This window comes from Choristoneura fumiferana, chromosome 27, assembly GCF_025370935.1.
Source record: "Choristoneura fumiferana chromosome 27, NRCan_CFum_1, whole genome shotgun sequence".
In the NCBI taxonomy this organism is placed as follows: Eukaryota; Metazoa; Arthropoda; class Insecta; order Lepidoptera; family Tortricidae; genus Choristoneura; species Choristoneura fumiferana.
The window spans coordinates 7,832,980-7,852,914 of record NC_133498.1 but is presented as its reverse complement, the minus strand read 5'-3'; the positions used below and the strand labels follow the sequence as shown (position 1 = coordinate 7,852,914).

Sequence of the window (19,935 nt, the reverse complement as noted above, 5' to 3'; positions counted from 1 at the left end):
CACCATCCATTGATTAATTTTATGTGACAGATCTGTGATGCCGTCTCTGTTTGTTTTGTCCGAATAGACGGCCCCTGGGCCTTAGTCTAATGATTTGTGTGTTTTCAGCAAGCAAATGGGACCGAAATCGAAATGGGTTCCGTCACAAAAGTCAACGGACAGGGGGAGGTGAGTTACGAATACCTATAGGTACTTCACTAGTCTTATTACTAATTTAATTATGTAAGTCCATTTATTTTAGATTGTTATAGTTCAATCGCCCGTATTTCATTCATTTTTAGGGTGCCAACGGGACCTTACTGAGACTCCGCTGTCTGTCTGTCTGTCTGTCCGTCTGTCATAGGGCTCTATCTCTTGAGCCGTAAGAGTCAGTCAGACATTTAACATTTTCACAGATTTTGTATTACTGTTGCGCTACAACAAAAAATACTAAAAATAAAATAAAGTTTCAAATTAAAGGAGGTCGTCATAGAAATGTGTTTTTTTTTTCAGCATTTTTTGGTTATTACGGCTCAGGAGATAGAGTCCTGTGGAGGACAGACAGACAGCGGAGTGTGCACCCTTTGGGTACAACCCTAAAAATGATTGAGCGTGTGGCCGGACCTTTATTCCTTTTACTGTACCGTTTTATTCCCAAATAAACGTTAAACGTTTGCAGATGATTTTTGAAGAATTAGACTACGAGCCTTCCGGTTGGCTAGAGACCACGCTTGGCCACGTGAGCAGTTCCACGGAGAGTTTCTTCAAGAAGAACAAGTCCTCGATGGGCCTCGTCACTCCCTTCGTGTTGAACGGCCTTGTCATAGGATACTTCATCGGATGCTTATACTATTATTTGAAATATGGTCAGTATCTGTATCGAAAATACAAACTGAGACGTGGATGCACAGAAAAACCAGAAAAAGAGACCAGCACTGGGAATCGAACCCAGGTCCTCAGCAATCCGTGCTGCGTGCTATAACCCCTACACCACTGCTGGACAGGAATCTAGACACGAATTTTTCCTATGCATACATATCTCAGTAGTAGTATCTCAGTAGTTCCCAATCCGCACTGGGCCCGCGTGGGAACTATGGCCTAAGCCCTCTTGATCTGAGAGGAGGCCTGTGCCCAGCAGTGGGACGTATATAGGCTGGGATGATGATGATGATACATATTTCAGGTTGCTAATTTCTACTATTCTACTTAAGCAGCAGCACTAGCGACATCTATGTTTCGTCAAGAGACGTCACACTCTTTCGGAACCAACCGCTCACCCACACCAGAGATGTCGCTATTAAACAATCAAATTATGATGGGTTTTTTGGAGTCTTTTTTTGTATTTTTTATTTCAACTCCAAATTTGATACTTTTACGGGTACCTATCCCGTGCAACCATATCGAAAATACAAACTGTACCCTTAGTGTAAGTTTTCAGTTAAAAAATACGTCTAGATCGCGTTCGCGAAAAAAAATTCAATTTGTATGGAAACACGAACAGCGCCTCTAGCGGAACGTTCGCGGTGTTTGTGTTTTCATACAAATTGAAATTTTAACGCGAACGTGATCGAGACGTATTTTGTAACCGAAAACTTACACTAAGGGTACTGAGACATGGATGCACAGAAAAAACACGGGATACCCGTAAAAGTAACAAATTTGGAGTTGGAATATAAAATACAAAAAGACTCCAAAAAACCAATCAGTATCTGTAGTTCCCACTTGTCGGGCCCGGGGTTTAATCGGTTGTCGACGCCTCTGTTCACACTAGTCGGTTGTCGGTCACGATGGCACGGCTACGGTCTTTGGACCCCTTCCCACTTGTCGGGTGTCGGATCCGTTTTGTGTCGGATCACGGATGTCAGTCATTTCTATTGAAAATCATGTCGGGCAAGCGTTAATAGCTTCATATAAAATGTTCTCCCACTGGAACATCCGATTAAAATCCGGCCTCGTATTTCTTTTTCTAGATTTCTTTTACCGTACGACGGCAGAACCTACTAGAAACTGGCAAAATAATCCTCCAATGGACAGAGCCATATTTAAAAAACCAACAACAACATTCACTGTGAAGCTGTTATAAGCCTGAAAAAAAATATTCTCGAAAGTTTTTTTTTTCAATTTGACGAAAAAGCTAATTAGTTGAACTGTGCCGTCTGTCGAAGTTAACGGATATTACGGTCGTGCTATTAAACGGTGGGTAGATACCTTAAAGCAGCGTTTCCACCAATAATGTGCGAGGATGTGTTGCGAGGGATGTGTCTTTCATGGACCAATAGAAACGCTTCATTCCGAGGGTCAGAGACCTGGTGACCAGACACACAGGTTCTACCTAGTTCGGGCACCAGTCTCCCCCACACAAGTCTGTAATAACTAGTTAGGTATGAAATATGAAATGTAAGTACATTGTTATTTTTGTAACTTGGTGGTGGAGAAGAAATAAATAAAGTTATTATTATTATTTACTTACCTCACCTCGCGTGGGAACAGCTGAGCGAAACGATGCGAGGTTCCTATTTGTTGATGAAAGACACATTCCTCGCCACTCATCCTCACTTGCGGCTTAACTATGGAGGACAATCTCATTACAAAACATTCCATTTCCCAGTGAACGAGCCCCTCGCCCTCTGTTCTGGCTTCGGCAGTCTCATCGCTTTTCTCGGCATCGTCTACGTCTTCCTTATATACTTCCTGGTGGTGAAGAGATTCTTCGGATCCTGGCTGTCCAAGAATGTGTATAGCAAGATCGACGCGGCTGGTAGCTTCTTGTGGAAGTTTGCGTAAGTTTTTAGCTTATTAACAACACTCTTCCGGTGCTAGACATGGTCTAGTTCTTTTAAATCCTACTAAAGCTATAGGGGGAGGCTCCAATGGAGAGATCTCTCTCCAGGCATGTGTTTTGCCTGGGGACCGAAGTCCAAAGATATTATATCAGGGTGTATTTTTGATACTACTTCAAACTTTAAGGGTGTGAAGGCCCTAATAATCACATTGTTATTTTTCTTATAAAATAAATAAGCAAATTCATAGCACGGTTTTGGGAACCGCCACGTGTGAATTTTCGCTATACGGAATTTTTAGAAACTGCTAAATGTAATGGTTTACGCGTGTTAAGCCGCGGACAAATGCTAGTTCTTGCTTTGTTTAGATTTCTTTGGTACTGCGTGCACTGGATCGGCATATCTCAGCCATAGAAATCTAGTACATGGGCGACCGAGCTTTGCTCGGGCTAAAACTCGATAATAAGCGTTTTTCCATAGAAATACGACCAAGCTAGATCGATTTGTCATTCCCGAAAACCCCTACATACCTAATTTCATCTAAATTGTTGGAGCCATTTCCGAGATCCCCGAATTACAAGAATTGCTCGTTTAAAGGTATTATAGATAGATACAAAGCAACAAATCTGTCCGCTTCGTACGGTGAATGCAATATACGCATAGCTTTACGAACTTATGGTTTCATAGTCGAAAGACACGACATGCAAATTCATAGAACAGTCGCCAACATTTTTCGGAGCGGCCAAGGTGGTCAAAAATATCGGACCATGCACTCTATTATCAGGGTCTTGGAGTTCATGTTTCGATATTTTTGATCACCTCGGCCGCTCCGATATATCTGACGGGGCTGTACCTAACTGGTAAAGGCAGTTGTCTCACCGCCGGCGAGGAAACGATTGGCTATCGACTATTTTCTCGCTCAAGAAACGAACAAAAGATATAAGATCCTGTGTGAGTGAAAGAGACACATATATTAATAGTTGATCGCTGGCGGTTCACACTGCCGGCGAGAACTCGCTCTTACATCATTTGTCGCAGCGACAAGAGCTAAGAGTCGCTGAGCTATAAAACTAGCTCGAGCGAGTAGAGCGAGTAATCGCCCGTCGTGCTCGCCCACTCGTTTCTAGTTACTCGCTCTGCTCGCTTCTCGCTCATCGTCGGCGGTGGGACAAGTGCCAAAAACTCAATAGTGTCCTAACCTCTTTCTATCCCACGTGCTTGACAGTGTTCTTTGTACTCAGGTTATTTCGCTGGTGTTCCTCCCTGGCCGTGCTGGCAGCCATTTTGATATTTTTGATCATTGATACACAAGGTGCACCAGAAAGACTCGTGTCGCTTCTTGGCATTGCCATACTGCTGTTGCTAGGTGAGACAACGTGCAAGATTTAACGCTCGTTTGTTTATAATTGGCATAACTGAATACGCATTATGTAAATTGGCATAACGATGAGTTGGTATAAATTTAACAAGCATAATGTTACTCTGCATAAGTATTAAAGAGTATTTAAGTTGCTTTGTTACATTTGTCGTCAAATTTTACAGCCTATTCATGAAAAAATTGAACCACGAAAATGAGGCTGTGTTTCCGCTTAAATATTTAATGACCCTCCTACAAGGATTACGTAATAAAACTTAAATTTGGTTCACTGTCTTTTCCCAATCCCAACTCACGTTTCCCAAATGTTTCATTTGCCAACTCCGGATTAACTCTGAAACTATAAGTAATATATATTTTTTTTTTATTTAACTGGATGGCAAACGAGCAAGTGGGTCTCCTGATGGTAAGAGATGACCACCGCCCATAAACATCTGCAACACCAGGGGTATTGCAGATGCGTTGCCAACCTAGAGGCCTAAGATGGATACCTCAAGTGCCAGTAATTTCACCGGCTGTCTTACTCTCCACGCCGAAACACAACAGTGCAAGCACTGCTGCTTCACGCAGGATTAGCGAGCAAGATGGTGGTAGCAATCCGGGCGGACCTTGCACAAGGTCCTACCACCTGCAAATATATATTTTTGATGGATTTTCATAAAACTTAACCTAACCTACGTGTTCTATAAAAGCATAAAAAATATACTGAGAAAAATTTTTCGTTTCGGAGAAAATTCAGAGTTGCGAAATGAAACAGTTGGCAAATGAAACATTTGGCAAACAATAATTCTGCGAAAAGGCAGAACCAGAAGAATTTATACACGGTAAACCTTGTCTCCAGGATTTGTCTTCTCGGCATACCCTGGCCGGATCGCCTGGCGCACTGTCATCAGTGGGCTGCTTCTCCAGTTCATTTTCGCGCTACTCTTCATCCGATGGGACTCTGGCCGCTCAGCGCTGCAGTGCTTCTCTGATCTGGTTAGTATTAATATCATTATCTGCATTATCGTCGTAATTTGTACCATTATCATGCGCAACTTCTTCATCATCATTCTTATTATCATTATCCTTGCTTGCATCTTTATTATCATTTGCATTATCCTTTTAATTATATTATTTGCCATCATCATAATTATATTTTATATGTGCATAAGATTCTACTGCACTTACCCGCAGGCTGCGCCAAGCAGTACACCCGCGCCAGCTAGCGTAGCTCAATATTACGCCAATTTGATGACGATGGGATGGCCAAGTGGTTAGAGAACCAGACTACGAAGCTTGAGGTCCCGAGTTCGATTCCCGGCCGGGCAGATATTTGTATGAATAATACGAATACGAATGTTTGTTCTCGGGTATTGGATGTTCAAGACGTATTTAAGGAGGGATGTATTTCATCTGAATAAGTATGTTTATCCGTTGCCTAGTATCCATAGTACAAGCTGTGCTTAGTTTGGGACTAAGTCAATTGGTGTCAAGTGTCCCATGATATTTATTTATTTAATCGTTTCTCGGTATACCACAGGTGGCGACGTTCCTGTCGTACGGTATAGAGGGCGCTGCCTTCGCATTCGGGGACCTGCTCGTGCGCACAGAAGGTGTCTTCGCTTTCAGCGTAAGTATAAACCACAGAATAAGTTTAGTACAAGTACAGCCGCCCTCAAATATTTCGGAGCGGCCAAGGTGATCAAAAATATCGGAACATGTACTCTATAATTGGGATGTCCCAATTTTTGACAACGTCGATAACCGTTTGGAGAAATAGGCTTTGTGAAGCGTTTTCAGAAATCAGATTCCAAAAATATGATAAACTGAATTAAATAAACAAAATTTAAGTAATGACCTTCATTTGACCCCTGCAGTGTCCCGTCACAAAGGCAGTTCTAAAGCAGATCTACACTCTAAAGCAAATTTACTTACCTTTTGAAATGTTGCTGTCCTGCTTATAATAGCAAAGAGTGACAAAGATAGAACTTTAATCACATGATGCGCACCCGACTTTAAACAGTTGTCATTTATCGTAAAGTCCGAAATGTATACGAGTATTTCCAATATATTTTTACAAATTAAATTAAGTATTAAATTACGACGTTACAAGTAAATATAAAAGAATCTAAATATCAGATTTTAATAAAAAATATCTATTTACTATCACACCATTAAACAAACATAGGAATAATCGAAGCTAAAAGTAGAGAAATAAATAAAACTATTTGTCATGGTTCATTAAGAACCCTAAACCGTGCTTGTATTATTGTCACATTGTAATGCCACCAAAGAATGCCACAGATTATGTTATGTACGACCTGATTTTTTCTAGACAATGGAACGTGGCTGTCTCACTGTGACGTCATCCAGCGTATTTCGTAAAAAAAAATTATGAAAATTAAATACTCATCCAAATTCAAAATCGATGAAAATGGTATCTTAAAATATCCTATTCCTTCCAAAAATAAAATAAAAACTATAGGTTATTTTTTTTGGTGCATCCTGTTTCGATATAACTATATGTAAATATCGGATGGCGACTGTACAAGCTTCTCTTCCTTTCAAAAGTAACGTTTAGGCATAAGAATCCCTACTTTATGTCATCACCATTTAAAAATATCAGAAAAATTTACGGTTTCGGTGAACAAAAAATTATGACTAACAATAATTCGGACAAACATTGCAGTTTGAGAAATCTAATCCTTACTTCTGTCTATTGTAAAGGTTGCCTGGAAGAGATCGCTCTGAAGCGATAAGGCTGCCTATTGCTTAGGTACCTTGGAAAATCTCTATACCTACTGGGTGGGGCCCTGTAGCAGGAGCAAAAAATTAAGCCACAGCTTCCACTCTTCATCTTGAGCTAATTTAGTTCGACAACTTTTGAAAATAACTTTATTTAATATGATTTTTACTATAGTTGAAAATTTAATTGGACAAAAGTTGCACAAGTAGTTCCAATTGAGTAGCAGAGCCCGGTTTTAATTTTTTGCTCTTGTTACAGGGCCCACCCGGTATAAATACCTGTGTTTTCTGTATTGCTTACTATGTGTTTATGTTCAATAAAGAGTCATTGTTTTGTATTGTGACTTGCGAAAATTATGCTCGCGAACTTTGGCACGCCCAAACCTCCGCAGTGATAACTGCGATAAGTGACTCAATCGAGCATTGGCATTCTTCCAGACCAGGGTTTCTCAAAATTATGGCTCCACGTACCCCTGTTAAAGTTTCTAGACGATAGCGAACCCAACCCCCAAAAGAAAGTAATAAAATTGACTGTTGGAGAAACTAAAAATAAAAAATACAAAAAGACTCCAAAAACCAATCTTAATCATCTTGCTAGCCTTGCTGCCTGGTGGTTTTTGAAGTCACGTAAACCTTGTCGCGTACCCCACTTTGAGTAACCCTGTTCCAGACGCTGCCGGTGATCTTCTTCTTCAGCATGTTGGTGGAGGTGCTCTTCTACTGGGGCGCGCTCCAGTGGTTCTGCAACAAGCTGGGGCAGCTGCTGCGCGCCGCCACGGCCACTACCGTGTGCGAGAGCGTTATCGCTGTCGGTAACGTCTTCTTGGGCATGGTGAGTACCTACTGTGAGGACTGAAGCACACAACAGGTATAGAAATCAATCTACATACCAAGTGCGCTCGAGCAACGCACACATAGGCTACGTACACACTAACCGCGGCTAACCGTCGCGCTTGGTCGTCGCTCTCGCTCAAAGTATCGGTCGAGAAAGAGACGACGCGCTAAAACCGCGCGGTCGGCCGCATAGTGCATACGTAGCCATAGACACTGCTCACGGACGCGATATCTCGGACCGGTTGGGACCAGTGCGAGCGCGAGTGCCATCCGCTTGAGACACGCGTCTGTGAACTTTTTTGTGCAATAATGGAGAATGAGAATTTATTAGAAAGAAAAAAAGAATAAATTTACTTGCCAAAATTCGGCACAGAATAAAAAAACAGAAAAAGAGACCAGCGCTGGGAATGGAACCCAGGTCCTCAGCATTCCGTGCTGCATGCTATAACCCCTACACCACCACTGGACAGGAGTCTAGACACAATTTTCTTCCATGCACCACACATTTCAACCTGCTTTTTTCTTTAGTAACTTAAGCAGCGACACTAGCGACATCTATGTTTTTTTAGCTCTCATCTAGAAACGTCAACACTCCTTCGGCACTAACCGCTCACTCGGACAAGAGATGTCGCTATTAAGCAACCAAATTAGGAAGGTCTCTTTTTCTGTTTTTTTTCTGTGTATCCATGTTTCAGTTTGTATTTTCGTTGAATTTCACGGGATGACCGTTGAAGTAAGAAATTTGGAGTCCGTTAAAGTAACCGTCTATCTTGCAGACAGAGTCGGTGCTGCTGATCAAGCCGTACATCGCCGTGCTGACTCCCTCTGAGATCCACGTCGTCATGGCATCCGGCTTCGCCACCGTCTCTGGCAAGTAATACCAACATTCTAACATTAAGCCCTATGTGAGAACATACATGCATGCTTCATTAAATGAGGGCTATCGTTTTTTGCCTCACTAGATGGCGCACTGTTGCGTGAGGTTTTTAAGTATGGCTTTCAAAGTCTGTTATTACGGGCGTGAAAACAAAGTTTAGATTAAAATCATATTTAATACACCTTAAACACCATAGAGCATGCCACATTTGCATAGTTGCCAAAGGAAAGACATATTTTGCCATAATTTAATTTCAGATATTGCAAAATATTCACAAAATTATTCTAATTATAAATAAACCCGCGTAGCTCACCCAAAAACTATGAGATTTGACATTTCGGAGACCTCACGCTACACTAGCGCCTCTAGTGGCGAATTCATACGCGATAACCCTCATTGCGGTAACTGTTTGATCAACTGAATTCATTGCCCTTCAATAAGTACCTAGACTAATGTAACGCAACTTGTATACAAGCTCTTGAATGGTGTTAATGAGAATTTAGTTTTATTTCATTTCGAACGATTATTAAAATGTTAAATGTTCCAAAATTTCAAATTGTATATAATGTTTATTTTCTCTTTTTCTTTAACTATCGACAATATTTTTTTTGCATGCATTTGTTAGCATCACCTTGTTAACTTACGGTCGGTGCCCTGCGAAGGTATCCACTTTTCTATGCAACGAGTATGAAAAGGATGGAACATGAGTTAGGAAACAGACTGTACCTATTTTAAGTCAAGTCCTACCTGTCTCGCGTAATGTCTGTCCGCTGTGTTAAGGTGCAGGCTGAAAATCAGCGCGGTGAAGCATAGTCCTCAACGCACATGTTGAGCCTGAACCTTTTGCCTTATAGCTGAGCATGTACCTTCTCATTAAATGCTTTTTCTTTCTTTCTTTCTAAAAAAAAACTATCTGTATAGGGACCATCCATAAGTCGTAACTCCAATTTTGACCATTCTTAGCACCCCCCTTTTCACACGTATTGCTGTATATAAAATGTTCAATTATTTTATTCGTGGCACAAACCGGCTGATCCAACCTATGTAAGGTGTGACGTAATTTATGAATGATCTCTACTTCTCTTAATTTGATAAGTAATACATTAATTACAAAGCTTAACTTTTATAATTATGAGATGTTAGAGATTTTCATGATATATTTTATTAGGTTTTAAGTAATTAGTTTAGGCTATCGTACATTTAGAGTAAGTACAGTCGAGGGCATAAATATACAGCCATAGCGTCAAATTTATGTATGCATCGACCATATGGTTAGTGACATAAAAGTGTATTGATATTTTGTCAAAAAAGTAAAAGTAAAGTTTGGTAACGAACTTATATTTATGACCTTGATTGTACACAAAAAAAAACTAAAGGAAAAAATAAGGAATGTTAAGAAATCCAAAAATTGGAAATTCACATGGGAATTTAGATAAATCCCGGAGTTTCAATTCAACTGCCGTATCTAATATTATTTATTACTAGATACAAAATAAATCATGGATGTACGGTACTTGTAAAAAGTTAACCTTATTAAAGATTGACCTTATTTCTTGACACAAAAAGTGAAGGCCAATTTATCTGAAAGACCTTGTTTTAGCAATGAAATAAAACACCTGTTGTATATTTATTAGTGTTAAAGATTAAATTATAGATTGAGAATTTGAAAGTCATGTTGAAAAGGTCAGGGTTTTGGTAGATTGTTTTGTTAGAAGATAATAATTATCTATTATACAAATAAATACCTCCCAATAGTTCTAGATTTAAATTCTACTTTGTACTAATAAACTAAGACAACAGTTGAACATGTGTTTAAGATATGCCAGATCATAGAAAACTGTCTTAGTCCAGACAATTAAGCCACGTTCAGTGTTGTTGTTGTTGTTGTTTCTTTAAAAAAATATGGCTCTGTCCATCGGAGGTCAATTTTGCCAGTGTCTAGTAGTTTTTGCCGTTGTACGGTAAAAACATTCTAGAAAACGAAATATGAGAGGTAATGGTGGATGAACGATGACAGCGCGAATCCCACGTTCAGTGTAAAATTATTTGATTCCAATGTCAAACCGCTGCTGCCTCCGCTAAGGATTTTTCTGATAAATTACCGTATTTAGTAAAGGCGTGATTTAGCAGGAGAGGCAAATAATTGGCAACACCGATTCTGGTAGGAAGTCATAATAGCTCTGCTTTAGTTGGACAGTGTCACAACTCAAAAAAAAATTAGAGAGTGAATTTTGGAGAGTTAAGTAGACGTCACAAAACTATAGGTAAATATCAAATACATACAATGTTTTATTTTTTTAACAATTTTGTTGATAAAGAACCAAAGTATCTGCTGATTTTACAAAGGAAACATTTGGGATTTAAGATTGAGTTATATAAAGTAATATCAAAAAGTGTGGCATCTGTTCAACTTTACCCTATCATTGAGCTATGTCGCCCCAGCCCTTAACGGGTTTAATCCGCAACTATACTTGAAACGTTTAAGTAATTAACTAAATGTAAACCAACTTCAGCTGCCGCTGCCAGGTTTAGTACATTCAAGGATTTTAAACATTTTACTTATCTATTGTAATGCAAACTAGACTAGTGTATTTCAATACAGAAATGAAATTGTTTAAATAGTTTAATGGGGGAATTTCAATATTTAAGACACCAGTTGACATTGTTTTGTTTACATTTAGTTAAGTACCTATCCAAACCAAGTATAGTCCTGTGGTTTCTAGCCAAGGCCTGGTCTGACTGTACCTTCTCCCTCCAGGCACAATACTAGCCGCATACATCGGCTTCGGCGCGGAGCCAGCGCACCTGGTGACAGCCAGTGTGATGTCCGCGCCCGCAGCTATCTGCTATGCCAAGCTGCTGATGCCGGAGACGCGTCGCTCGCTCACCACGGTGGATAACATGCAGGTTGTTATAAGGTCAGTACCATTCAACTATACAAGATTTTATTTAAATACAAAAAGAGTACAAACATCACAGACAAAAATAGAAAAAGTTTTTATTAACACCCAGCCTGTTGCCCGTCACTTCTACCGGACTCTAACTATCTGTATACCTAATTTCATCTAAATTGGTTCAGCGGTTTTGACGTGATGAGGTCACAAACAAACAGACTTAAACTTTCGCATTTATAATATTAGTGGGATTAAAAAGAGTAGGTACAATGAGCAAAGACAAAAAAGAGACAAGAGAGTGCAAAAAAAGAGTTGTAAGTACGTTATTTTTTTCTTAAATATGTATTTGTTTAAGTAACATGAAGAAAATACCTAAAAATACGCGCGTTCTGACTAATCTATCTTGAACCATCGCGCTTCCCCCCGCACTTATGGCTACCTTCCCATATGGCTAGAAGGTGTGCCCTCCCCGCTGAGTTTCGAGTTGTGATACATGTCATTCAATCATGCCACACAATTTGTTTCCAGCGAAGACCGCTCCACTCTCTCCGCTGCGACACGTGGCGCGACGAATGGCATAGCTCTCATCCTCAACATCATAGCCAACATCGTGGCCTTTGTCGCATTCATCGCCTTCATAAACGGTGTCCTCGGCTACTGCGGTGGACTTCTCGGCAACCCTGATCTGAACCTAGAGTGGATACTCGGGAAGATCTTCATACCACTGTGCTGGGTTATGGGTGAGTTTGCATCGATGTGTACCTAGTTCAGGGGTGTCCAACCGGTCGATCGCGACTATTAGTTCGATCGATCGTGGCAAGGCAAAAAAATATAAATACTTAACTATACTTTTTCATTTAAGATTTCAGAAGTAGGTATGTAATTGGTAGATCGCACAGGGTTTCCATAGTCTCAGAGGCTCAGAGTCACGCAACGAGCTATGGAGAGAGCTTGGAGTTTCTTTGCGCGATAGAATCCGGAATACGGAAATTCGTCGAAGAACTAAAGTCACTAACATAGCTGGAAAAATATGCAAATTGAAGTGGCAATGGGCATGCCACATCGCTCGAAGAACAGATAATTGTTGGGGGAGAAAAGTCCTCGAGTGGCGACCACGAACCGGAAGAAGAAGCGTTGGCAGGCCTCCCACCAGGTGGACTGACGACATCGTGAGAGTTGCGGGAAACCGGTGGATGCAAGTGGCGAGTCGTTCATTGTGGCGTTCTCAGGGGGAGGCCTTTGTCCAGCAGTGGATGTCTTCCGACTGATGATGATGATGATGATGATGACAGGGTTTCCTTAGTAAACAATAGATATTGGGTCTAATCAACTTGGCCACCCCTGAACTAGTTGTTAGCCTGGTGGAACATCCCATGCTGAGCAAAAGCGTGTTCTCCAGTCTGTCAGGCTGCATGTTCACCAGAGATGTGCGAGGATGAGTTGCGAGGAATATCTTTTTCAGGAACCAATAGAAACGCTTCATTTCCACATCTTCGCTCCGCTCAGCTGTTAACACCAGAGATGTGTTGAGCGAGGATAGGTAAAACGTCGCTTCGCTTCGGCCGAGCCTTATTGTGTGGACATAAAAAGTTTTTTAATCAGCTAAAGAAAGCCGATTCCACGTCGATAGGTTTGGGGAGACCCTAAAGCGCTGAACGGTCGCGATCGCATTCACCATCTCTTTCCACCCTCGTCTTATACCGTGTGACAGAAAGAAATAATGAAAACGATTGTGATTCCAAGTGTGATAGACAATAAGGCTTCAGAAATTAACGGTTTCTTTGATTTCAGGAGTACCATGGGAGGAGTGCGAGCTGGTGGGCTCCCTGGTGGGTCTGAAGACCGTCGTCAACGAGTTCGTGGCGTACCAGCGCATGGGGGAAATGAAACGGGAAGGATTACTCTCTGTAAGCAACAATACTTACCCAGTGTATAGGTGTACCATCAGAGTTGAGGTCACGCACACAAGAACATGGTCATGTAATGACAGCGAGATTTTGACATTAAGTCCATTCTTCTTTTGTGTAATCCTTTTAGTGTAATTAGTTCTTCATGTGAATTGTGAAATAAATAAATGGATTGTAGCTGTGTGTGTATCACTCACTTCAACTCTCGTGGCACTACCTAAATGTATAAATTGTTCATAAAACTTATTTTACCCTCAATTTGGCTATCAACCTCGCCTGTGGCTCGAGTTGAAATAAACTTCTCGGGTAAAATCACGAGTTTTATGCATTCGTGGAAATAGTAGTTTTTTTTATGGAATAGAGGGCAAACGAGAAAACGAATCGCCTAATGGATTTTCATTTTCGCTTCTCGTGACATACGCATTTTCCCCATGTTGTCACGAATAAATATTTTCATTCTTTATTTCTTTCTGTTAAATGTCGCCTTTAGTTCAAAGCCACCCCAGTTTTTGGCAGATCACTGTTAAAACACTCACCTGTTCCAGCCTCGCGCGGAGCTGGTGGCTACGTACGCGCTCTGCGGCTTCACCAACCCCGCCTCCTTGGGCATCATGATCGGAGCCCTCTCCGCCATGGCTCCTGGACAGAGGGAGACGCTCTCTAGCGTTAGTATTGCTTTCGTCTGTTGCATCGTCTTCTTCACCTACATCACTGTTGACAGTATAGGTTTCTTATGGACCAACCGACATGTGAAGACATGGTAAAATAAGTATCATCTGGGTCCTAATTTTCACCTGGTGTCCCCTTGGTGGCACAACCAGCATGGACGCGTGCGTCCAGCATTATTGGCAGCGCCACCACGTTGGTTGCCCCTGCACTAATTAGTATGACGCTATATGCTGCCGCACCTACTCGTCCACCACATTCCTCATTCTCATTCGCACCTGCACTGTTGTTGTGTGGCGATTCTAGTCCACACCATAGGGAGGTGGCTCGGTTGGGTAGCTTAAAGCCACCACGGCTGCGCGAGTAGTTAGGTACGCCGCCATAGTGTCCTGGTGAGTGAGTTATAGCCGTAATAATTTCTAATGTATCCGCATACCTAAATGTCTTGTTGTTTATAGGTGTCAGTTCGCGCATTCTTTGCTGGTTGCGGCATTTGCTTTATGACGGCATGTTTTGCAAGTAAGTTTTTTACACATCGACTTTATTTTTTACAAGTTTTTGTTTCCCACTCAATGTTTGTTAGTAGGTTTCATACTCACGAGTTGATTTAACCCGGTGATAGGGATGAGGTTGACTTGATGTATATAGATGGCATTATTTTTCTGATCCCATTTTTCACGAATCGGCTGTAGATTTTGATGTCGTGTTCAATTATTTGTTGAGTATTTCTACCGCTATGTATAACTAAAAAAGTGCATCAGAATCTTCGGCCATTTTTACAGTGTCCACAAAGATGAGACGGTTAGAACGCTCGATAAACCCATTTACGAAAAAAAAAACCTTGAAAACGCTGAATATTTACCCGCCAACAACTGTTATAGATAGGATACCCTCCTAATTTAGACATTCTCTTGTTTGTTTCAGGTCTGTTGATGCCTGAAGGGTCCTTCGGTTAAGTCTGATATTAGAAAGCTCAAGGCTGTGTATATTAATTAGTTAACGACGTGTTTTATTGTAAATAAAATTAACTTATTATTTTTACAATCTTTTGCTCATTTATTTTCATATCCATCTCTCAAACCCCCTGCGAGAGGTTCTATTTCTCCATTATTTATCCCTCAGTAGTTATTTTTGCTCGGTTACAATTTTCAAGATGAATTCGGTTAGAATTATGTCCCACTGCAAGGTACAGTCTCTTCTTAGAATGAGAGACCTTGGGCTGTAGTACACACAGACACAATTGGTTGGCTTCGCATGGTAATTCAAGTTTCCTCATATTCACCGAAAAGTTCATTCTATTTTCAAATGTACTCGTACTTTCGCGCGTAAATTCCCAAAAACTCAATAGTGTGAGTCAGGGTTTGATTGAACCCACTGCCCTATCCATTCGAGAGACCATAGATCGAATCGCTAAGGCTACACGGCTTTTTGAAGGTTTCGTAGTCCTACAAAAACTCTTGTAGTTTTGTCATCTCCGTCCGTCCGTCCGCGGCTTAGCATAGAGACTATTACTGCTAGAAATCTACAGATAATTTTGCATGAGTATAAGTATGCATGTTAACTTCGCCAGCAAAGTAGTCAAGTAACATATTTTTCGGCAAAACAAGGGACAACCTTGTTACTCGTGAAGTAAAAGTTTAGTAGAAAGATAAGCTAAAAAAATACATCTTTCGTCATAGGTACATAACCAAAGAGCATATAACCACTACGTTTTACGTACATAACTGCTCTGCAACTCTATCATCCAGCACAAAAACCTTTTTGAAACATCAAGAAATGAAACGTCGGAAACTACGCTGAAACCCCCAGAAAAATAGAAAACTCGAATTTGGAAAAGCGTCATTCACTAAAATTGTCACAACAACATGTCAGAGCCCCGAGAAACATTTATTCAACAAAAACAAAAAATAATTTACAAAGACACGAAATACCTTTGTAAATTATGATAAATCCAAATTATCTATACGCAAGTACGACGTTCTACTTGGTTTGTAAAATTATTTGTTACCTTAGTTATTTGTTCAACAGTTCGATGTATAGTAAAAGTAAACAAGCGCTAACAAGCATCCCTGAAAACGATGAGAGCGAGGAAGATATGAAAACAGACATTGAAACCAAATGGGTCCCAAAAAAGAAGCACGAAGTCCTTAAAGCGAAGTACAAATGCCTGAAGAAACTGTTCCAAATTTATGATGCCAGCGTTATAGGAATACTACCCGAGTCTTACGCTCATGGGGATGGATTCCCCGTAGAATCAAGAGATGGTAATCGGAAATCGAGGAGGAGAAAAAGGTCGCATAGAACCAGGACAGACGCGAGTGCAGGTACTGACGTATCCAGTGATTTAACTGACAGTAAAGAACTTCTCGAACAAGAAACAGCCACAGCTGTCATACGGGATTTGAAAATTGTCTGCTCAAACACAGTCCAAAGTGAATCTAAATCAAGAACAAGTTTGGGTCGTCTGAAACTGAAGTCTACTGTGCCGTCGTCTACCGTTCACGAGTGCACGTGCACTCAGGCGAGCGACGTGCACATCCAACATGTTCCGTACCTGGTGATAGAGAAGAGGAAAGTGACGAGATTTCAGAGCTTTGTGCAAAGGCTTCTGGGTATTCGGCGAGAGCGACCGGCCACGAGCTTCGTGCTTGGAGGGCACGTGTTGGCTGCTAGCGATAATAATATTAACCAGCGGTATGTGGAGAGGAGGAAACGGAGGGGGTTAAGGTAAGACTGGCTAATCATATTCGGCTTTTATGCATCCTATAGCAGTCGTCGTTCAGGGTGTGAGGGATTGAAAGGAAGAAAGCGGATACGGAAGACACACAAATACAATAAAATTTACACAAATAAACCAAAAAAAAAATACATGAAAACACGCATGAAAAAAGTAACTTAATACACAATTTTGTGTCCCCGCAAAGCGAAACGGTCGCTGACTCAGCATAATGCTGAGGCGTTAAACGCCAGCAGCGCTGATTTTCCGCCAGAACCGTCTGTGACTGTTTCGTAGTAGCCCCTCTGAAGTAGTAAGTTTCCAGGTTCCGTCGCGTGCGCCGCCTCAAGAAGGTCCAGTCCGAGGGCGCGCTGCGGCCTGCGCCCGCGCCGCTGGGATGCGCGGCGTCCGTGCGACGTGCGTGCCAGCTCGACGCCACCGCCCGGCCGTGTCCGATCGCCGGATGCCCCATGCTCAGCTACGGTACGGTTATTCGAACCAACCAAATTAGACGTTATAATCCTACATTTTACTAATACAATACAATAGTAGGTACATATATTCTTTTCACTTCTCATGCTCGTAAAGTTCGTCTTTATGCTGGATCTAGGCGAAATAAAATGACTTTTTATGCTCTAGTGCATAAAGTAAAATCTTTGTCTAAGACCAAAGCAATCAGGTCTAAACAGCCACAAACAAAGAACATTCTACATATTGTTTTTAATAATTTTTAATTGATATAAAACTAAAAATCAATCAAATCAATCAAAATAGATCAATAAAGCTAAAAAAATATAATTATAATAGTAATGCGAGAACAATAAAAGGTACATAGTAAGTGAATATTTTTTTCCACTATTTCACGTTCTCGCCATCGAAGTGAAAAGCAGAGTGTAAAACTCAAGCATTAAACCTATTTTCCCCTCGACTTGTCTATCCACCCTCGCCGTACCAGCTTGGGTAGCCACCCGAACGTCTCGGGTGGCTTTATGAACGTCTCGGGTAAAATGTCTCGTTTTATGCTCTTGTTGTACAATCTCCTATTTCACTTCTCATGCTCGTAAAGTACGAATTTATGCTGGATCTAGGTGACATAAAATTACTTCTTATGCTCTAGTGCATAAAGTAAAATCTTCGTCTAAGACCAAGGCAATCAGATGTAAACAGCCACAAACAAAAGTCAGAGTCAAAGTATCAACATGAAGAAAAAGAAGAAAGACGTTTCTACATGTATATTTTAATAATTTTCTGAGTACGTATTTGCATATGTTTGTTACTTCTATACGCTAAAACATCAGGACGGATTTGGATGCCATTTGGTATGTATAAAGCTGGACGTCTGGAATAACACATAGGCTACTTTTTATCCTAATATTCCCATGGGATAGGGATAAAATCTCGAAATCACAAGCCGGGCTTTGGTCATAAAATTTTGCAGGATCGGGATATACTTGATCTCTAAATCTCAGACCCCCGCATTCCCAAACCGACCCGCTCCCGAACCCGACCCGCTCCCGCTTTATACTTGAACGCCCCCCATTCGTCCAGCTTTCTTAACTCCATCCATATTTGTCTGCAGGCATAATAAACTACAACGACCACATGAACGTGTGCCACTTCCCGGAGCGGCGGCACTGCTGCCACTACTGCCACGAGGGCTTCGACTGCGAGCACGAAAAGGCCCGCCACGAAAACGACCATATCGGTACACTTCCCTTGAGCAGTGGGTCTATTGCGTAACATTTCTGACACTCGCGATCACAATCAAAAGACAGTTTTCGCATACAAAAATTGTCATTTTGATTGTACTAACCAGTGTCAAAAACTTACGCAATAGACCCTCAGGCCTGCGGGCTTCAGGCCGCTTGTAACGCAGGGTCCGTTCATAAATTACGTCTCACCAATTACGATCACCCTTAGACAATTTTCACAATTTTGGTAATTTTTTTAAATACTACCATAATGTAACTCTTTAAACTGAAAGTTTTGTATGGATCTGCAGGACTTAAACCACTTAAACCTAGCATTAAAAAGCCTGCAAGTGGAGTTAGGCCGTCTAGCAAGAAAAAAAAAACTAGATTTAGTAGTTAATCCGGGCTTAGCTATGACAGTTCTACAATGGACACTAACTAAACTGAGCTCAACGCTACTCGAGATACTCAATACTCAATATTTTATGCTTTTATGTTAGATTTATGTGTTTACTGCAAGTGGGCCTTATAAATGACCCCATAGGTTCATTACATTACACAATTAAGATACAGTGTCAAGTACCTACGTTAGTGGCAAGCTTTATTAGAACATTATCATACTGGTGTGTTCTAATAGTAGATTACTGTAGAGGCCGGGAAGTAGCTTAGGGGGTTGCCGTCCGAGGCTTGTATAGTGCTTTTCTCAAACATGACATGAAAAAGAAACAAGAAATTAAGCTCGCGGGACGCTAGTCTTGTTGCCCTGTTGTGCTTGTCTGCTGGCGCGGCGGCGCGGGCCGTGCCGCAGAGCGCGCGTTGAAACAAAAGACGGTCGCATTGCCGGCCAGCGGCCGGGAAAGTTGTATGAGATCTCTTTGCAGGCCGCTAGAGTGACCGCGCGCAGGCAGTCGAGAAGCAGCGCCTGGAACACAGTGTCAATATTTCATGTCATGTTTGAGAAAAAAACTTTGCCAGACTTTGAGAACAACGAAATTTGGAAAGCCCACTACTAGACTGTTCCCCCCCCAGGCCTAACCCACCTGCCGGTGTACCCCGTACCCGCCAGCCGTCCCCGCACCGCGATCACCAGTGACACCCAAACGGACCCCGAGCTGACGCGCGCGCACGACGAAAAGCTGAAGAAGATCGTGTCCTTTTTCGATAAGATCGCTGATTCCGATCAGATCTTGTCGGCGATTAAGAAGAATGGGTGAGTTGATTATTTAATTAAGAACCGGCCAAGATGTATCGGGCTATGCGCGCGCAGTGTACTTAGGGTAGTAAGATATAAAAAGATTCATAGAAACTTTATTCACAACAGCAAAAGTACAAAGCTCACAGTACAATAGAAAATTCATAATAATTATGTTTGTTACTCCTTCAAGCCAAATCGCTGCTGAAGATTACATATATAACACATAGGCTACTTTTTATCCTGATATTTATACGGGATAGGGATAAAATCACGAAATCTCAACCGCTAGGTTTG

The 19,935-nt window shown here is 41.3% G+C and overlaps 2 protein-coding genes across 5 annotated transcripts in view; both read left to right on the top strand.

Annotated features, from left to right (window-relative positions):
- The window catches only part of CNT2 (Concentrative nucleoside transporter 2), a 28,821-nt gene extending 13,736 nt beyond the window's left edge, over nt 1-15,085 (top strand). For all 4 annotated transcript variants that reach the window (XM_074108495.1, XM_074108493.1, XM_074108494.1 and 1 more), the window contains 14 exons: nt 109-168; nt 659-845; nt 2,588-2,759; nt 4,001-4,125; nt 4,976-5,112; nt 5,657-5,746; nt 7,532-7,693; nt 8,472-8,565; nt 11,331-11,490; nt 11,995-12,206; nt 13,258-13,373; nt 13,919-14,038; nt 14,498-14,558; nt 14,964-15,085. In XM_074108495.1, coding sequence (XP_073964596.1) covers nt 109-168; nt 659-845; nt 2,588-2,759; nt 4,001-4,125; nt 4,976-5,112; nt 5,657-5,746; nt 7,532-7,693; nt 8,472-8,565; nt 11,331-11,490; nt 11,995-12,206; nt 13,258-13,373; nt 13,919-14,038; nt 14,498-14,558; nt 14,964-14,995 — 1,728 coding nt within the window. In that variant the 3' untranslated portion in view covers nt 14,996-15,085. The remainder of the gene's footprint in view (nt 1-108; nt 169-658; nt 846-2,587; nt 2,760-4,000; nt 4,126-4,975; nt 5,113-5,656; nt 5,747-7,531; nt 7,694-8,471; nt 8,566-11,330; nt 11,491-11,994; nt 12,207-13,257; nt 13,374-13,918; nt 14,039-14,497; nt 14,559-14,963) is intronic.
- A 617-nt stretch (nt 15,086-15,702) lies between these two features.
- Nucleotides 15,703-19,935, top strand: part of LOC141443424 (uncharacterized) — a 45,777-nt gene continuing 41,544 nt past the window's right edge. The window contains exons 1-4 of the mRNA XM_074108719.1: nt 15,703-16,766; nt 17,081-17,238; nt 18,335-18,460; nt 19,476-19,656. Coding sequence (XP_073964820.1) covers nt 15,982-16,766; nt 17,081-17,238; nt 18,335-18,460; nt 19,476-19,656 — 1,250 coding nt within the window. The 5' untranslated portion in view covers nt 15,703-15,981. The remainder of the gene's footprint in view (nt 16,767-17,080; nt 17,239-18,334; nt 18,461-19,475; nt 19,657-19,935) is intronic.